The 19,028-nt window shown below is 54.4% G+C and overlaps 3 protein-coding genes across 3 annotated transcripts; 1 reads left to right on the plus strand and 2 right to left on the minus strand.

Annotated features, from left to right (window-relative positions):
• Positions 1-4,590: 4,590 nt before the first annotated feature.
• On the plus strand, positions 4,591-6,199 carry LOC117836610 (uncharacterized). The gene is made up of 4 exons (XM_034716078.2): positions 4,591-5,183; positions 5,308-5,418; positions 5,532-5,615; positions 5,768-6,199. The coding sequence occupies exons 1-4, from the start codon at positions 4,785-4,787 to the stop codon at positions 5,801-5,803; spliced, it is 630 nt and encodes a 209-aa protein (XP_034571969.1). The 5' UTR covers positions 4,591-4,784; the 3' UTR covers positions 5,804-6,199.
• A 5,844-nt stretch (positions 6,200-12,043) lies between these two features.
• On the minus strand, positions 12,044-13,705 carry LOC117839428 (transcription termination factor MTERF8, chloroplastic). The gene has a single exon (XM_034719761.2). It carries the CDS (start codon positions 13,445-13,447, stop codon positions 12,287-12,289), a length of 1,161 nt encoding a protein of 386 aa, XP_034575652.1. The 5' UTR covers positions 13,448-13,705; the 3' UTR covers positions 12,044-12,286.
• A 153-nt stretch (positions 13,706-13,858) lies between these two features.
• On the minus strand, positions 13,859-17,755 carry LOC117839429 (UPF0496 protein 1). Its single transcript, XM_034719762.2, has 2 exons — positions 15,834-17,755; positions 13,859-14,270 (listed from the first exon to the last, which is right to left on the minus strand). The coding sequence occupies exon 1, from the start codon at positions 17,001-17,003 to the stop codon at positions 15,864-15,866; it is 1,140 nt and encodes a 379-aa protein (XP_034575653.1). The 5' UTR covers positions 17,004-17,755; the 3' UTR covers positions 13,859-14,270; positions 15,834-15,863.
• Between the last annotated feature and the right edge of the window lie 1,273 nt (positions 17,756-19,028).

Consider the following 19,028-nt stretch of genomic DNA (forward strand, 5'->3'; position numbering starts at 1 on the left):
CAGAGTCCAGATCATGTACAGCTAGTATGGTGCTGCAGTCTATATTACATCCACGCCACTGTATATAGGCATCGATCGTCGGCTCGTCGCATGTGCCAACTCACACATGCAGAGGCACCAGTGTACAAAGAGGCGTTGATGGATGCATGCCACGCTGCATCTACGGTGTGTATATCCAACACAGCTGCAGTGATATCGACGATTAGCTCCCAGTAGGACCACCAGATCCATTGCAATTTGCAACTTCCACCAATCCCGTCGCCATTTCGCTTGCTAGCTGCCGGTTTGCCGGGTGGTCTGCCGAACGCATGCCCCGTCCGATCGCGATCAAAACTCAGCATGAACGACGACTCGTTCATGTGCGGGTTGAGCGCAGGACGGAGAAAAAATTAGAAAGTACAATACCCCCTACGTGCACCGGTGCGCGCGAATCGGCCAATGCAATAATAAGAATCGCGATCGCATTATTCGCGTGACGGCGACAAGGCGGCCGGGCAACAAGCACCTGACCATCATGAGACTCATGATCAGTCGACGTAGCGAGCTACGGCAGCGAATATCTCGCGACGTATTACGCCTCGCTGGCTTGATGGAGAGGGGAGGAAGAATCGGTTTTGGAATTCCACTGCATTCAACTGCTTTGGCTTTCGGCTTTTCGCTCAATGCATTCTCGCGGCTGAATCTCCATCGGTCTTGCTCTCCTGCCTGTCGTCGTCATTCTTCAACCTCCTATTGCAGCTAGATTCCACTTTTACCTGCGTCACTCTTTTTTTTTTCACATTGGACACGGGGCTGCCATACCATTTAGTTACATATTACTCTCCTGTCTCCTCTGTTCACGAATAAATTGCCATTACAAGAGTAAGTGGAATTGACCAAATCACAGGAAGTTCTATTATAGGAATCAGACACGCCTGCACACAAAAGGACAAAAATAACAAAATCTGCCCTTTCATGCATCTAAACCCTGGATTTGCTGCTTATAAAAAATAAACCCAGGATTCGTATTGGGACCGAGCTTGTTATCGGAACTCGATGACAGTCATGTGGAACCCACGATATAATACCAACTATCCATGGATCATAAAAGTTTCGAAATTTATCTTTTAAAAAAGTTTCAAAATTTGTAAGGGCTTCCTTCCATGAATCATCTTTGGCTGTGTTATTTCAAAATTTTCCAACTTTTAATGTTTCAAACAGATACGGTACGGTCCCTTGTATATAGCCAGTTGTTTCCCACGGCCAGCTGCTATTATCCTGTACACGCTAGACGCTACACGGCGGCAGGCACAGCATGTGTGGAGATGAAGCTAACCCCTCGCACATGCATGCATATTTCGGTGCTTACATGCATGTAGCCCATTTGCACGCGCGCGCACTCGCGCCACTGTCCGCGCACTGTAGCATACGTACGTAGAGTACGTATCTACGTGCGACGCGTGCATGCAACCAAAAGGTCCATGGGAGTGGAGTGGCCGGAGAGAGCTGTGCCGGTGGCCAGCCACGGCCAGCGAGCCGCTCCCTGTGGGCCGTACGATGTCGCACGTGCAAGTTTAATGCGGCGCGATAAAGCACGTAGCATGGCCGCCCATGGGGTCATGGCTCGAATGGTGTCGCCGCGCGCGCCTTACACGCGCGCATGTGGAGCCATTCAATTACGCCTGCCCGCCGTGTGCATGCAGGCGGCCCGCGGCCGGGCCGTGGCGTCGTCCGGCCGCGCGGCGACGGCTGGGCTCTCTCTCTCTCTCTCTCTCTCGCGAGCGAGCGAGCGAGCGAGCGCGCGCGCGCTCGAGCTGGCGGCCTAACTGTCCCGTGTCAGGGTGCTCGCTGCAGGCACTGATCGCTCCCTTAACGCCGGAACAGTGTCGGCCGCGTCGACCGGGCCGGTCGATCGGCGCGGTGTCGTCGCCTGTCGCGACGCGCGCGCCGAGCTGGACGGCTGCGCGGCATTCGCTGGAGCCACTGTGCCTGTGTCCCAGATCCCAAACCCCCTGGATCGACGCACTTGAAGTGCGCCGTGTCAATTAAGCTCTGGGAGGGCCGGGGGAGAGATTGTACATGTAGTACGTCAGCCCGATCTAAGGAAAAGCAGGTTACTGTGCAATCTACCTGCAACTGTGCAACATCCCTGCAGATAAATTGCGCTGCGCAGTTGGTAGCCTGTCTTCGATCGTGTCGTTGTCGATCGATGGGGGTGCTTCTGTTGCCATAGTGCCATAGGCGGTGAGAGGTTGAACCAGGCGGGGTGCCGAGAAGCTCTGGGAAGAGGCGATCGAGGAGCCATGGGCCGCCCGACGTGATCTGATCGGGTGGATGCGTTCGCGTTGTACGCCTATTAATTCGCGCACAACTGTTCTGGTCCAGGCGGCTGGCGTACGTCCAGCGGCGGCATCCGGCCGGCCGGGCGGCATCTGCGTGCTAGCTACAGCCATATGACCTGCGTGCATGTGCCGGGTCTTATATGCTGTGGGTGGCCTCCAGCAGTGCACGCATGCAGCGACGTAGTACGTACATGGCAGCGCTCTGTCGTCGCGTACGCGTCCTTGGCCTGCCGCCGCTGCTAGCTTTGATCGGCGCCACTGTTTCCTCTCGAGGATCGCATGCGCGTACGCACGCCCAGCTGTCTCTCCCGTGTCATCGTGCCCGCTACGCGCTGGCTGCCTGGCAGATGGTCTAGAGGTTTTACTCTGCCTCGTGCCCGCATGGCCCGGCGGGTTCAAACGCATTGGATGCAATGCAAAGCGTGCATGCTCCAGTGAGCAAGTACTAATCTGAACAGTTAAATGATCTTACGGTGGGTGCTAAGGGATAGATGATGCTACATAACTACCCTTGTTAACTCCTGAACCAAGGGGTCGCGGATCGAAAATTCGAAATATGTACACATGCACGTCCCACACAACTCCAACCAGGACAAATGCGTACAAGTCAAAATTAAAACCAGCACCACTTGGACTCTTGGAGCCTGTTTGGGGCTGGCGGAGCTGCAGCTAGCTGGATCATGTTAGTTAACTAATCGAATATATCTGCAGATTTTGTATTTCGTTTTCAAATACTTGCCAATGTACTCATGAGGGTCTTCCTGCCAATCTGGACCTGAGCACTTTTCTGCGCATTAAATCTGCCAGTTATGCCTGGGCTAATCCGGTTAGCTATAAAAGAAGCTGTGTCTAAAAAGGACTCGTACTGCTCCGCGCTCAACTCGGATCGGATCATCGAGCGGCCTATGGAAAGCACAATCACTCAATCAGCCTTGGGCGGGCGCAGCGCTTTTGCCGACGCGGAAATTAAAACGCTAACCCTGGGCAGGTCCTAAACGCTGCACCAGGTTGGGCCGCCGGAGAGGTTCCATTCTGTTCCCCCCTGATGGCCTGATGGACTCGCAGCAGGCGCTTTCTTCTTGTCGTATTCCTCCCTCCCCTCTCGCTCATCCATGGAGCTAGAGCAGCTGGCGCTCGTGTTTTTATCGAATCGCGACGTAGCAGTACTACGTTCTCTAGGCTTGCAGCGATTCATAAAAAGTCGTAATGATGCTCACCAACCACAAAGTTTACCCCCGGTCGACGTTGCGATGTCACCTGGAGTTGATACATGTCACCTCACTTCCAGCTCTCAGGGGCGCCATACTGCCATATGATACTATGATACGAGACTCTGAGTCGTCAATAGTTTCATTCTTCAGACAGTCCAACGCTTCCCGTTCTTGAGCTAGCCCGGATACTGCTGTGGGCACGCGTGTGGTGCTAGTGCTACTACACTGCGTCACCAAATCACGATCACACTAACACGCGCCAGCTCACAGCGACCTCCATCCAGCTACAACGCACATCGCCGGACGGCATCGCGTCACGCCACAGCACGGATCCGTCCCGTGCTCGTGCGTGCGCCGGCCAGCAAGAACAAACCGGCCACAAAAACCACCTGACGACCGGTAGGAGATACTACGTCGCACGTACGCCAAAGTACGTGTGGACAGCAACCCCCAAGCTCCCAAAGTACCCAAAACGAAGTCAACCATCGCCGGCGGCCGCCGCGCGCGCGCCGCACGGCTCGCTCAGGTGAAAAAGCCGACACGGGCGCGCGGGCGTTCCTGCCGTGCGGCACGGGCGCGGCGCGCGCGCGCGCGGGTACGCGCGACCATCCCGGCACTGTGGAGCTGGCAGCCACCAGGCCACCAACCAACCTCCCGCGCGTTGCCCCCTGATCGCCCTCCAAAGTCCAAAACCCCCAGGCGCGGCGCGACCCGGCCGAGGCCCATCCCCCCAATCCACCGGCGTGGCGACGGACGCGGTGGCGTACGTACGGCCGGGGCGGAGGGAGTCAGATGAGGACGAGGGCCGGCGTGGCGTGGCGAGGCGCCCCCACCGCGTCACAGTTTGCGTACGCCACGCGACGGGGTCCGTCCCTCTGCCTCGCTGTCCCGCACGTGGTCGCTCCCGTCTCCGCCTCTCCCTCGCCGGTCGCCGCCGACGCCGCGGCCCCACGCCGCGTCTCCCCACCTGTCAGCGACGCCCGGCGGAGGCCCTACCGTCTCCCGCACCCCCCGCTCTCTCCTCTCATCCGCGCCGCTACTTAGCAGTACCAGCGCCGCTAACACAACACGCGCTCGTGTACAGCCGCTACTCTAATCAGTCTACCTGACCACTGCAGCTCAGCTCGCTCGTGAGGGATTCGTTAGCGGTGGACGGGTGGGAGAGTAGAGCCGTAGACAGACAGGGACGCCAGCCAGCCGTGGTGTTGGTGTGTGGCATTGTTTGAGCTGTGCGGGTGAGGGGAGAGGAGGGATGGACGAGGAGCTGGCGATGGCGATGGCGGCGGCGGCGAGCTCCGAGTGCAGCAGCGGCTGCCAGTCTGGCTGGACCACCTACCTCGACGACCACTCCTCCTCCTACTCCTACGGCACCGCGCGGTTCCACGGCAAGGCGGGGCAGCCGTACTACTGCGACTACTCGGAGGAGGACGACCTGTCCATGATCTCTGACGCCTCCTCCGGCCCGCGCCAGCAGAGCTCCGCCGGCAACGACGTCGAAGGCGGCGGCGGCGCCGCAGCACGCGCCAATGCGGAGAGGAGAGGGAGGCGGGAGGAGGCCGCCGCGGTGGCGAGGCGGCAGAGCAAGAGGGCCGCCGCCGCGTCCCTGCTCGAGGACACGGCCAGCTCGCCGGCCTTCTTCGGCTACTCCAAGGTAACGTGCCGGGCCCATGCGCCGCTGCCGGCCGCACGCACGCACGCACGCACACTTCTTGGCTTTCCTTTACCATGCCATCCATGATTGCTGATGCAAAGTTTGCTGTTTTTTTAATTTGCAGGCGATGGGCTCGGCAGAGGCCAATGGCTATGGCGGCGCCGACGCCCCGATGATGGAGATCGCCAATGCTGCAGACTTCTCCTACGCCTTCTCCACCACGACGGGCTTCAAGGTGCGCCGCTCACGGTCACGGCTCATGACATCAAGCGGTGAATGCCTGACACCGTTCGTTTTCGCCCACGGCGATGACTAATTTGGTTCTGCATTTCCCTCTTCTTCCTGCAGTCTCCCTTAAATGGAACTGCTCTGGGCGGCTACATGCAAATGCAGTACTCCCCGGCTCCTGTCAATCCGATGCCCACGAGACAGGTGAGTGAGCATTCCTCCCAGTCCCAGCATGCTGCTCTGTTTCTTGTTCAGACAAACAGAGTCAAATATAGTACTCGTATCTATCCTCGTTGCACTTTGCATCCCAGTCTTATCTTACCAAAAGAAAAATGGCCGGTGTGACGTTTTTGCAGGTGAGCAGAGGTGCGCCGGAGAAGAAGAGGTGGTGACCGCCGAGTGCTGGTTGATCGAGGAGCTTTCGCCGGTGCCGGCTGGAGTGAAGGAAAGGATGTTCATGGCTTTGCTCCGCCCTGCTGTGTTCCTGGGAGCACGGGGAGATGGGCAGGCAGGCCGGCAGGCTCGAGTGCGTTTGCAAATCTTCTTCAGATCTCCAAGAGATCCTCCCATTCCATCCAGTAATCCCCATCTGTTTTGCCACCTCGCTCTGTGCCCCCTGGTGGTGTGTTTTCACTGTGAACTGTGTGCCCCCCCTGTTCCTCCTCCCACATCTGCAGAGTTTAGTCTCTCCCCCACTTTTTAGCTGTCATTGCAGTGGGAAACAACAACCTGAGGCAAAACAAAACAAAACAAAGCAAGCGCGCCGACGTGAAATCCCTTTTGCACCACCTCGCGGTCATATGCTGCCGCCGCTTTGTCACTGTGTATGAGCATGATCCTCTCCGAGCAGTCAGTCAGAGGTAGGAAGGGAGTATATGTATAACCATCTCTTTCGGGGACGCCAAGGGCTGTGTCCCTGTTGTGTGAACGTTGACGTCAACCGGCGCCCGCGAGCCGCGATCCCCCGCTGATGGAACCGTCCACTGCTCACTTCTAGATATTTGCAACAGAAGATTCAGCGCGCGGCTCGCCACCATGAATGCCGGCCAACCAACCAACGCGAGTGTCATTATCCGCGAAATAATCTTAGGACCAGCCTGGACCTCTAAGCGCCCGCGCCGTGCGTGCTGCCCCGTCCACTAAACAACAAAGCCTTCAGATTTCGTACGTGCCAAAAAAAAAAAAATTCTCCCTCTTTTTTTTCCAGACCGTGTGAGGCTAGAACGGATGGCCGGGCAGTGGCCATGCGTGTCTTTGTCGTGTGTGATACTCCCAAAAGGAAGCGGCACGACTCATCGTATTCAAAACGCCGCGGGGGGAGGGAGCAGGCCCCAGCGTAAGTTGCCAAGTTGGAAGAGGACGATCGAGCGAGCGAGGCTCTCTCTAGTGGCGGTAGCTGAGAGCGAGAGAAGCAGCATTAGCAGAGGGCAGCAAAGCATTGGCGACTTGGCGAGTGGAGGGGATGGGAGCGTATGCGTGTGGCTCCAGGGGCGCGTAATACTGCTCCAGCACAAGATCTCTCTGGCCAATTCTTTAAAGCGGCGGGCGCGGCATGTGCGCGGCGAGTACTTGTGTCCGCGCGGCCGCGGGGGTCCCTTTGGTTTAGTGCACGGTTGCGGTAAGATACAAAGCGGCGACAGGCGCGGGGCAGCGTAACTGCGATCCCTGCCTGCTCCTGCTCCAGGCCTCCAGCGACAGCTGCCAGGAGCTCGAACCGTGCGACGCCCGGCGCCGAGGCCGACCCCGACCCGTCCCGCTGCCTTGCCCTCGGGTGAGCCTCGTCACCGCCGGATGGCTCCCGAACATTTCGTACTAGTTCGCAAAACCAATGTACCCTCACCCAACGACGACGGATATTTTTACAGCGGGACCGATGCGCCCTCGCGGCCATGCGTGCGTATGGTATATTGGCATGAGCCCATGCCACGGTCACGGCGGGCGGGCTTGAGAATCGCAGCGGTTTTTTTGCAGTAAGTGGTAAGCATCTCTCGTTATGCCCGCTACTACAGTTGAGGTTGAGGATTCAGAGACATACTCCTGCTGCTCGCTGCTATACCCGCATCTGGTACCCTGTTTGATGAGGGAATATATTTACAGTTTTGCTATTTATCAGCTTATATATATTTATTTATGTATGGGGGAGGACAGACAATGGTGACATGAAGTGACGCATTGGTTGGTATGGTGGCTCTGGCTGGCGATCCTGTTCCTGTGTTTTCTGTTTCCCTCCTCTTACCCTTTTTCCATCTCTCATTCCGGGTTTGCCCAGAAGGACGGTCGGGGTCATGCATGATGCATGCAGATCTTTTTTTTAAAAAAAAAGTATTCAAATGAGGAGGCTACTTGTCTTGGAAGTGTCAGCTGTCAAGGCCTCGACGGCAAGTCGGCAACGGACAACGGAGAGCGCATTGCTGTAGGGGGTGCCCTACTGCCATTCGCGTGAGGTGCTCGCAGGCATGGTCGCTCTCGGAGCCAGGGTGGCCCGAGGCTTAACGAGCCCGGCAAGCACCGGGCGACGACGGGACGCGACGAGATAGCGCGGCAAAAGCGCGGGCGCACGGATCACCGATCACGGTGGCGTCAGGGCGCGCGCCCTGATGTGGCGGTTTCCGCAACGGGGGGTGCCGGCCCCGTGGCGTCAGGAAAGGATGGAAGCGGGATTGTTCGCATCGGCGCGTATCATACCGTGCTCCAGCTAGGCCGCCTGTACTGCCGCTGCCGCTGCCGCTGCCGGCCTCGGCGCGCTGGCGATCGATCGATTGATGATCCCTCGCCGCCGTACCGCGGTCACGCGCCGGGATCTGTGCGCCGTTTGAAGCCCGGCTGGCGATTCCCCATCCTTGCTAGACTGCCACGGTACTCCAAATTCCCATCCGGCTTCCGTGGCTACCGGCTAGGGTTGCATGGCTACCTGCAAGGCTCTATCTACTGGGCTGGGCGCCATGCATGGCGCTAGTACGACGACTCTTGCTGAGCCGCGACTGACGCTGGTCTCAGTGAGACAGTGAAGTGAACTGCTGGCACTGTTGGCGGCTTGGGTAATTTTTGGAGCCGGTAATCGTTGTGGTAATAACAACGAGGCAATGCCAGCCAAACCCAAACGATGACTGGTCAGTGCTGATCTCGGAGTGACCCCTGGGAGGTTGCACGGTAAATAAGGCCGCGCTGGCTGTCAATCGCGGGTGGCGCCGGGGGCATCTAGCCGCGCTGTCCGTGAATCCGAGGACACGCCTATTACTCCGGCTTCATTTACTGCGCCCGCGCTGGCCGTGCCCGCGCTCAAGCGGCAGGAAGGCAGGCAGCGAGGTGCTCACACCACACACACCCTGCGCACAGTGCCCCTAGTGGAGCACAGAGTACTCCGGCAGCTGTACGCCTCCTGCAACGACACTGTATACGCCTGCGACGCGGTGTACTGGTATAGGAGTATTTATACGACCAGCACACACATACTGTTGGGCGTTGAATCGGTCGCCTTGTCGTCGATCTGATCGATACGATACGATGGGGGCGTGCCGGTATTCAAGAGGGATCGTGCCTCGCCATATGCCGCCGCAGCTGTTGGCCTGCTGCCGGTGCCGCCGATCGCAGCGGTGGCATCAGCTTGCGATGAGTGGTGGTGTCTGGCAGCGTATCGTTAATGCATGAATGGAGCCGTGTTGTTTCTGCGTAAAGGCACGCGGTGGCTTTGTACATGTGGCCTCATACATGCACTGACAAAAGTTATTGTGCTCACCGTAACGATGTACTCGCTCCGGGATGTAAGGTTTATCTGAGCTAGTGCTTCGTTTTTACAGTCCAATCCATTGCAGCTGAAAAATGATGTCGTTCAGAAATCTAAAAAAAAGAGAAGTGAAAGAGAAGAACAGCACAGTGCGGCAAGAAGCCAAGAACTGAACAGATGAAGCTCCCAAGGATGGATCACGACATCCCATGTACAGTGAGGTAAGATTCCCGCCAATGCCTCCGATTTAATTACGATGCGTTGCCACATCCGCGGCTGTCCCCCTTGGATCCATCCTGGTGTAATAATAGGCTTGCATTCATAGCAAGGCCAGGCACTAAAATATGACAGGCAAAGTCAATCCTTGTCCCCTAGAAGCGGAAAACCAGCACGGCCGCTACGCAGATACGGACAGTCAGGCTCGGATCAGCTGCAGGTGCATCTGGTTTTCTTTTGGGGCTCTGTTCTAATCCTGCTGATTCTGTCACTGCATGACGCTTGACGCAAAGCTAATCCAGTATCGGGCTTGCAGTTGCAGAATCTATCTCCAAATATTCCAGTGTCGTCGAGTGAGACCCAAGATAGAAGTCTGAAAACTCACCCCCACCGTAGGAGTTGGTCTGATTTTCCTTCATGATCAATCCTCCTCCTCCCGACCAGCTCCATCGCAAAGCATTTCGACGCAGGTTTGTGAAGTGTTCCGGGGACAATACAGTTCCCATCCTGCTATCCGGCACTATCGTTTCTGATGCGTCAATTCCCCGGGCCTATCCGAACCGCGGACAGAATCATCTCACGCGCACTCAAACGAGCACGCACACATGTGTGTGTTGTATGGAGATGAGCACAGGGCATGGGGAAGGAGCTGCCTAACTGCCTCGCCGCTGCAGCCGGCCAGGGCCAGCCCATCATGCCGAGTGGCAGCGACTTTATGCCCATCATGGCCGGGATTGGGGACGGAATCAAAACCTCTCTGCTCGCGATCCCGTTATCCGATTCTGATGCCCGCATGTGCGTCCATCACGGAAGAGAGCCTTTCTGTGTTCAGAGACTATAGCGGCACAGTGCACGCAGTGCTCCCCGGCGACGCCAGAAAAGGTCGACTAGATGGATTGATGGATTGCGATCGGCCGCCCAGGCGGTTGGCCTAGCAATCCAAATGACGCTTCTCTGTACACGGCTGGATAGGATGGTGGTTCACTGGGTTCAGGCCTTTGTGTGTTTGCCACTGTGTGGTGGTGGTGCTCTTTTGCATCAAAAGGACCTCGTCGTCGACTCGTCGTTCCTGTGGTGGGGCGGGTTCCCGTTTCTGAAACGTTGGTAGGTTCGTGGAATGTGCACCGGGTTTCTTGATCGATCTGACAGTGGCGCTGCTGGCGGGTCTCGTTGGAGTTGATCAGCTGATGGCGCCTTGATGGTCTGATGATGACTTTGCGGCGCTTGGAGAGCGGAGTAGTCGGATGGAGTTCCTGTTCTGACCAGTGACCACCATCGCTCAAGCCTTCCACTGATGGAAGGAGATGACAGCATGCCGTGACAGCGTTTCCTGGCTCGCTCGTCAACGTTGCTGATACAACGGGTGGCAGGCAGAGCTGTTGGGTCTCCAGTCCCCGTGCTCAGGATACTGTGACAGCATAAAGGTTCGTGGATTTGTTGATCCAGCGACAGTGCTGGGTTGTGCTTCGATTGCACGTCGTGCTCCCTCTCGTCGCAGCAGGGAGCACAGTGCTAAACTAGGATATCCAACGGCGAAACGTTGACCTCAGTTCCTCCCATCCCTCGGTTCGCAGAGCAAACAAAAACTGGGACGCGGACGCGTCGGCCGGACGGGCGCGAACCGCGCGCGTGCCCATATCGGCGGGCACGTGCGCGCCACCATCGCGGATTCCTGGTTCCTGTAGGGGTGTGCCAGCATCCACATGCGGGGGACGCGGGCGCGCGCACGGAACCGTGGCATGTGTGCACGGGGCGTCGCGGGGCCCTACGCCGCTGTTCCGCATCGAAGGCCGCGGGCAGGCCCGGCAAATGCGCGGCGGCGGCCACGGCGCTGAGGGGAGAGGGGATGGATGGGGAGGGCGTACGGGACGGCGGGAGGGGCGCGTCGCCGAGCCCTAGGAGTCAATCGGCAAAACAAAAGACCCGAGCGTGAGTTGGCACCTGACAAGCCACATGGGGTTCGAGCATACCGAGCCGCGCCACGTTGCTAGTGTTCGAGCTCGAGGTCAGCAGCGTAGCAGGCTAGGGCGCTGGTGCGCGTAGCAGCAGCAGGCTGGCTCGCTTGACGCAAGAAAAACAAATAAAGCCATGTACCAATTCAAAGCGATCTAGCCCAAGAACAAAATCGGGCCGGGCTGATTGATGCCCCAACGCAGCATAGCCAGCCCGTCACACACAAGCTAGCGCATCGCGGAGCCGGCCGGTCAACACGCGACTACCGGGCCAACTGTGGCGAGTGCGACTACCGGGCTAACTTCCCCTACCATATTTTCTTTTCTGATATTGTTCATAAGCAAATTCATCAGCTTTTTGTCCACTACGGTCATCTATCCAGCTTACAAACTTGGCCGGTGGCATTGTGATTCGCAATGGCAACAGCGTCATTCTAGAATGGCATTTTCATACACAACATCACTTATATAAAGACAAGCTTTACAAATCTGACAGCAGCTTTTGTAAACAGAGCTACAAGCTTTCACTTTTAAATGCTCAACAGTTCTGTATGGAAAAACTCAGTAGATGCACACTCAAATATCCTGACGACCAACAAAATCAGAATGTTCTCAACTTTTAGTAAACCAACAAATTTATCGATTGGAAAGGAGCATAGAGTTTTCAGGTAGGTAGTAAAAAGTAAAGAAGCACTAAGGCAATTCCAGAGAGAAATATCAAAATCTATGGAAGAACTAGATTAAAAAGCATAAGCAATTGAATGAATCACTTCAACATTCCAGATTCAGTTACTTTGACATCATGACAAGGTCTATATTTCTAGATTTGTTAGGACAGAGGTTACCAAATGGGAAGTGCTTAGAAGAGGGAAATGGGTAACATCAGCACATGGCACTTTGGAAAGTCACAGAATGCTTTGATGCCAATGTCATTGCAAACATGCAGCGTACGCATAATGCTTCACTGGAACTGAAACACCCCGCTACCTGAAACCTTCGAATTTGATCTTACCCTCATATGCCTTAACAACATCTGGCACATCATGAGCATACCTCATCACATACTTGTCAGAGAAGTTCTTGGCACTACCGAGCAATGCTGTAGGTAACTTGATGTTTGGCTCAATCTTCCCCTCCCTCATCAACACACTCAGCACAGCGCACCTTGGTATGATGCACTTCTCCAGGCTATACCCCATAAGCACAGGATGCCGCATTACATCGCTTACTTCAAGCTTAAGCTCGTCCAGGTAGAACTGCAGCTTCTTCGTTATGATCTCATCGGAGAAGAGGGTTATCGTGGGCTGCTTCTTGAACGCCTTGAGCAGCTCTCCCTCGGACACTCCGAAGCTCTGGTACAGGGCCACCTTTCGTAGCCATGTCTCTCTACTGAGGCAGCAGAGAGCGCGGAAGGCGTAGAGGAAGCCCCGGTCTGTTACACCCAGGTCGAGCAACTTGAGGTACTCGAAGATCTGGGTGATGCGGTCGGGCGAAAGCATGAGCACGCCCATCTCGATGGTGATGAGCTTCGAGATGAACTCGTCGGGGAGTCCAAGACGGCGCAGGGCGGCCACGGCGGGGCGCATGTTCTTCTCCAGGTCAGCGAGGAGGCCGCGTGGGGTGCGGGAGATCGCGTCACAGACATCGGCGTCGGTGCCGAGGACGCCGCGGAGGAACTGGACGCAGGGGACAAGGTGGTTGTCGAGGCTGCGCATGAAAAGGATCGGCGCGGTGGAGAGCCTCCGCGGCCTGACGCCGAGGGAGGCGAAGAGGTCGAGCTTGGGGCGGAGGATCCGGTCGGGGTCGAGGGTGAAAACCGCCGAGGCCCGGCGGACTATCTCGGTGATGTCCGCGTCGGTGAAGCCGTAGCTGCGGAATAGCGCGCGGACGGCGTCGGCCCTGTCGGCGGAGCGGATGCTGTGCTTGCGGGCGGCCGTGGAGGCGGGGGAGAGCCCGCAGGAGGTCAGGTTGGAGACGGTGGCGGGGCAGGGCTCGGGTAGCGGGGCGCCCGCGAGGGCAGCCGACGAGTAGCCGTGGGAGAGGAGGGCGTCGATGGGGTAGGGCCGCCGGCTGGGGTCTGCGCCGGCAGCGGAGGGGATTTGGCGGAAGCGGAAGAGGCGCCTCCGGCAGATGGAGGCGAACATGTTGGGTGCGGCTCGCCGGGCCGGACTCGACTGGGTGAGGTGGGAATTTTCGGACGGGACGACGACTCGATTCCGACCGCTTCTACTAGTGGGATCCCCGTGGGCCGTGACCGGGGCGATACACCCGCGTGGGCCCTAGGCTGGCCCACTTCAATCTTCGTATACCTCGACAAATTCCGTGGGCCTTTGCAGGAGCGATTACTGCAAATCCATTCACTAATCTAATTCACTAATCTAAGTTCCGTTTCTCAAAAAAAAAACCTAATCTAAGTTCCAAACACACCGAGGACATGTAACAGATGCAGCATGAACAATCTTCGATTACGGCAAGAGATTACCAGCCACAGTACACCGGAAGTGCGCCAGGCCGCCAGCTGAAGCCTGATGCGAAGGAAACCAATAAACCATCACTAGCACAGTACAGCTTAGCTCTTTCTTCACAAACGGTGCACAAGTACCACAAGTACCTCTTTGGCTTCAACTGAATGTCAGAGGTGAAAGAAACAGGCAGCACTCCCAGTGCCAAATACACTCAGCATTTCTCATGGCGATTATTAGGAGAGATATATAGGGATACGAGTATACGACCCAGAGAACAGTATAGTGATGTCCTAAAAATAAGGTATAAGGAGGGGAAAAGAATCATGCCGGTGTTCTTAACCATAAATATCAGACAATTGGATAAGGAACATATAAGTTAGTTATGCGGATTCTTCTTCACACAAGTCCACGAGCATTATTTGTTGCTTTAGGACAATCATTACTTTGTTTGCTTCTTCGTCTAAGCCACAGACCCTTTCATGCACATCACTGTCACCAATCCCTGCAAAATCATGGGAAACATGATGAGTTCATGGATTTTCCTCACTGATCAATAATTTCACAGGAAAATGTACATGGTATAATGAAGAACAGATCAAACATATCTTGCAGTAACTTTGTATGATGCAATTTTCAAGGCATTTCAAACTAAACTTAGCACTTCAGAACTCTGATCCACGTATGAATTGTAAGATCAAATGAACAACCAATTCCATGCAGTCTTACGAGGAGGTAAACGATCATACAAGGTGAGCTCATTGCGTCATCAAAGAACAAAAAAAATGTTGCTATTCTGACCATAACTATCAGTAGTTTACTGTATAACATGGTTGGAAATTTCTGAAAGAACTGTAGAACAGTTTTTCAGGGCCATGATTACCACAATTGCCACGTTGCTGAAAATGGGGGCTATCTTATCAAATGAATTGCATAGATTATGAAATAATTGCTAGTCATTCAATTATACAAGACATCATGGAGCAAGTGCAGATATTCAGAATGTAGGAAAAAGTGCAGATACTTCTAGTGCTATGAAATGGAATCGCCGGGAACAATAACGTGCTCTATAGAAACAAGTACAATAGGTTAAAAGCAAGAAAATAAAAATGTACGTGATTGAAAATAATGTGTGCAGAGTTAGCAAGAAGTGCACACAGGCTAGCATGAATGCTGTAATTGATTATGCAGGGTTGTCTCAAGATTTCTAGTTTCTCTCTCCCCTGGCTCGATCTAGTTCTGTAACTGAAAGACATCACTCTGTATTTCTGTTGTTTCTATAATGGAAAAAGGGATGATACTAACTTCCAAAAATAGAAAAGAAAAGAAAAGGATGTCCTAACTGGGCATTGAGTTAACTAAAAGTTACATAAACCTCACAGAATATAAAATGCTTTTTGTTAGCAGATAACTTTTTTGAAAATAAATTCCTAACAGTTTGCTACATTTTAGGATCACAGCATTTTTACCAATCATTTTGATTAAAGAAAAGACAGGGGGGCCACTACTGAGATGTTCTCTTAGACCACAGAACTTCTGAATTTAAAATTTCCCTTCACTTAGAAGCATAGATGACTTGAGGAAAGAACAGAGACTACAACAACTACACGTCTGGAACACGGCAACAACCACGAGCCTAGATAACGACCTTTCTCTATTTTTCTTTGTCAAGAGACTTGAGAAATCTGGACTTATTGGTACTTCAAGAAAAGTGGAAGTTAAGTTCAATAGCATGACTGTTAAGTGCTAACTTATATGACCTCTTCGCTCTTCGGATCATGATCATGACTCATATTGCGTCTAATACTAGCAATACAAAGAGTAGAGTTTTAAAATATATTTACTTATAGCTAGGATGGAATAATTGATCAAACAAAACATGTGCTGAACTTGTAGTAACGTCAACACTAATCTTACACAGCACTGCGGGGGGAAAGCAAAGATAACATGAATCAAATGATGATTAAATAATTTGATTCATCTACATATTTCTACAAGGTGTATCTCTTATGTACATTCCACCACAACATTATCCATAGTACATGACTATATCTTAAGACATTCATACCTTACATTCCTCCTCTTTTTTTTTTTCTTTTCAGTTTGGATTCCGGATGATCCTTTGCAGCACGACGGTCCTAGCCCGACGGATATCCCGGCTACACCGGTCTGCCTGCTCCCCAAGATCCTCAACACTCTTCATGAAATTTTCCAGCTTCTTCTTGATCTCCTCCACCCCAAATTTCACCGCCTCCTCATCCCGCTCTGCAAACTCTACACAGTCGATCATTGAGCTGATCTCCACCTCCACCCGGTTGATGAGAACTCTGATACTGTCCAAATCCTTGATGGCAATGAACGTGCCGACCTGCATTGCGCTAACCACCTCCTTCTGTCCTCGGAGCGCGTCCTGATACCCTTTCAGCAATGAATCGATCCACTTCCCCATAGACCCCAGGGGAACTGCAGCGGCCGCGGCCAACGCGGCAGCGACAGGCGGGGCAGCGATGGCCGCGGCAACCACCGAGCAGATGAGGACGGCCGCGAACGTGGTCGCGAAGATGATGCTTGACACCCGGCGCCACGCCTTGATGGTCTTGATCTTCTTGTCGAGCCGGTGCTTGCGCTGCTGCAGCTTCTCCAGCATGGTCAGCTGCTGCCGGTACACGGCCTGGAAGGCGGCGAAGAACTCCTCCGTGAAGGGGTCGCCGGCTGCCTTGAACTGGCGCAGCTCGTGCAGCGTGCGCGCGTACCGGGCGGAGGGGGCGGCGGCGGCGGCGTCCTCCTCGTCGTCGAATCGCTGGAGCGCGACGTGGAGGAGGAGCTGTGAGTCGCGGGCGCGCTTGAGGCACTTGTCGAGCGCGGTGCAGAAGTCGAGGGTGTGGAGGCTGCTCTCGAAGTAGTCCTCGACGAGGTCGAACAGCTCGGGGCTCTTCCAGATGTCCTTCTTGCAGTCGAGGATGACGCGCACCACCTCCTGGTTCATGTCGAGGAGACAGCCGGTGACCTCGCGGAGGGAGTCCAGCGACAGCGAACGCACCTCGACGCCCACCGCCAGCGTCGAGATGGCGCGGCTCGTGCGCCGCTGCAGCGTCGTGTCGAACGTGCGCAGCTCCGGGTCCGACTGGCACGCCGCCTCGTACGAGCTCAGCTCCTCCGCCGGCGCCGCCTCAGGCGGCAGCGCCGGCTCCGACGTCTCCGGACGCCTGCTGCTGCCGCTGCTGTGGCCGTTCCCCATTGCCGGAAGCAGAGACGCTAGGTGACACACTCAAATCAGAAACCCCCAAAAAGGGAAAAAAAAACTCCCCTTGGACGAATGGAATCTAGGACCAAATAATCAAGAAACGTTTCAGGAACTAAAATGGATCAAACCAGCGAGCATTGGCAGAACCCAAGGATTCTGGCAACCTAAGGGGTTCCCAAGAACCAAACCAATAGAGAAATTCCGAGAGCTCGGGAAAAATCAAGAACTGGATTTGGCGGAAGGGGCGGAAAGCGGCGGGCTTTATCTCAGGGATCGAAGGCGCGTTGCGTCAGACCGAGCGCGAGGTTTCGGGGAAGCAAGAGGAATGAATGCTGGGGCCGGGGAAGAGGGGGGATGGATTTGCGGTGGGTTTTGTGGAGCTCTGCGGGGGTGCGGTGCCGGCGCGGCGGATGCCGTCAGGCGAGGAGGAGGAGGAGGAGGTAGTGGAGGGGTGATGTGGGGATGGCTTGTACGCATGACGAAGGGGATGGCGCGGGGTTGGCAATGGCCATCGCCGGAAGCAACCCGATGCTTGTCACTCCATCCCCCGGGCGCGCGCGCGTGTGGATGTGGTGTGCACTGCTGCGATGTGTGTAGCAGCAACTCAGCAATTGCGCGTGCTCCCGCTGCCTGCCTCTTTCCGTTTCTCTCTCCTCAAGGAGGACGGAGGCGGCTCAGCTGCTGCTTGGTGAGCTTGCTGCCTGGTGGAAGCAAGCAAGCGAGGAGAGAGAGAGAGAGAAAGAGAGCGTGCGCGTGTTTGTTTGGCATGGTGCTTTGTCGGGCTCACAGCAAAAAGCGTAAAAGGCAAAATGCTAATCGGTGCATAGAAAAGAATTTGGCGATTTGCAATCCAGATTCAGTTGCAAGATCTAGTGCGTTTCCGGTGAGCTTCTGATCAGATTTCGTAGCGTTAGCCGACATGTTGGGCCTCCATTTTCCTGCTGAAATCCCTGAAAGTTTCCGAGCTGAAACTGATGAGTGGAGTGTCTGAATTCTTCCAGCTAGATACTACCCAGTCAGTTTAAGCTCATCTCTTCCCACTAATTAGCCACATTATGCACGCATATGGCTAATCACAAAACGTGTGAGGTGAGACTAGGAGTAAGAGTAACTTACACTAATCCAACTCATACATACGTAATGTATATATCCACAATTCCACATTTGGACCGTTTGAATAAATGCATCTATACAGAATCCCAGACTTAATGCATGCCATCAGCCCAAGTGTGGCCGTTATTTGTTTCCTTTGTGTGATAGCCAAGTCGCAAAAGCTTTCTATCCATTTCCCTTGTGTGAAGCTTAGCTTTGGATGCAGCAGCATCATGGCAAGGGTAAGACGCACCAGTCTCTCCATGGCCATTATGAAGTTTGGAGATGTGATTAGGAAGAAAGAGCGCGTAATGTTTCTAGAGGGAAATGGCAACGGGGTTAAGCACCGCAAGACCCGGTTTGACAAGTGTGAACGGCTGAAAAGCGGACGCGCAGCAGAAAAAACCAGAGAAAGAAAGCCGGCCGGAGCGAATGGGCGCGACCACGTGGTCTCCCAGGAATCTTCGGAGAAGGACGGTGCGTGGACATGCGGGCCCGCGTTTGGCCCGGCCACATGATCGCTGACCGGTTCTATGCCTGGTCAGCACAGTACAGCGCCGTCTTACTGTACTCCCATACACCCTTGTTTTACTGATTTAGAAACTTTTGAAACCACATGCACAGTACAGTTTCTAGATCAAAATAAAATTCTTCAAGCACTCGCACTAATTAGTCCATGATTTGACAATGTGATGCTACAGTAACCATTCGCTAATGATGGATTAATTAGGCTTAATAGATTCGTCTCGCGATTTAGCCTAGGGGTTGTGCAATTAATTTTGTAATTAGACTATATTTAATACTCCTAATTAGTGTCCAAACATCCGATGTGACATGTGCTAAAATTTAGCACATGCTATCTAAACACCCCCTAAAGCGACATTGATACATTTTGAATCGACGTTGTTGGACACACAAAAACTTACA

Source organism: Setaria viridis, chromosome 9 (genome assembly GCF_005286985.2).
Source record: "Setaria viridis chromosome 9, Setaria_viridis_v4.0, whole genome shotgun sequence".
NCBI lineage: Eukaryota > Viridiplantae > Streptophyta > Magnoliopsida > Poales > Poaceae > Setaria > Setaria viridis.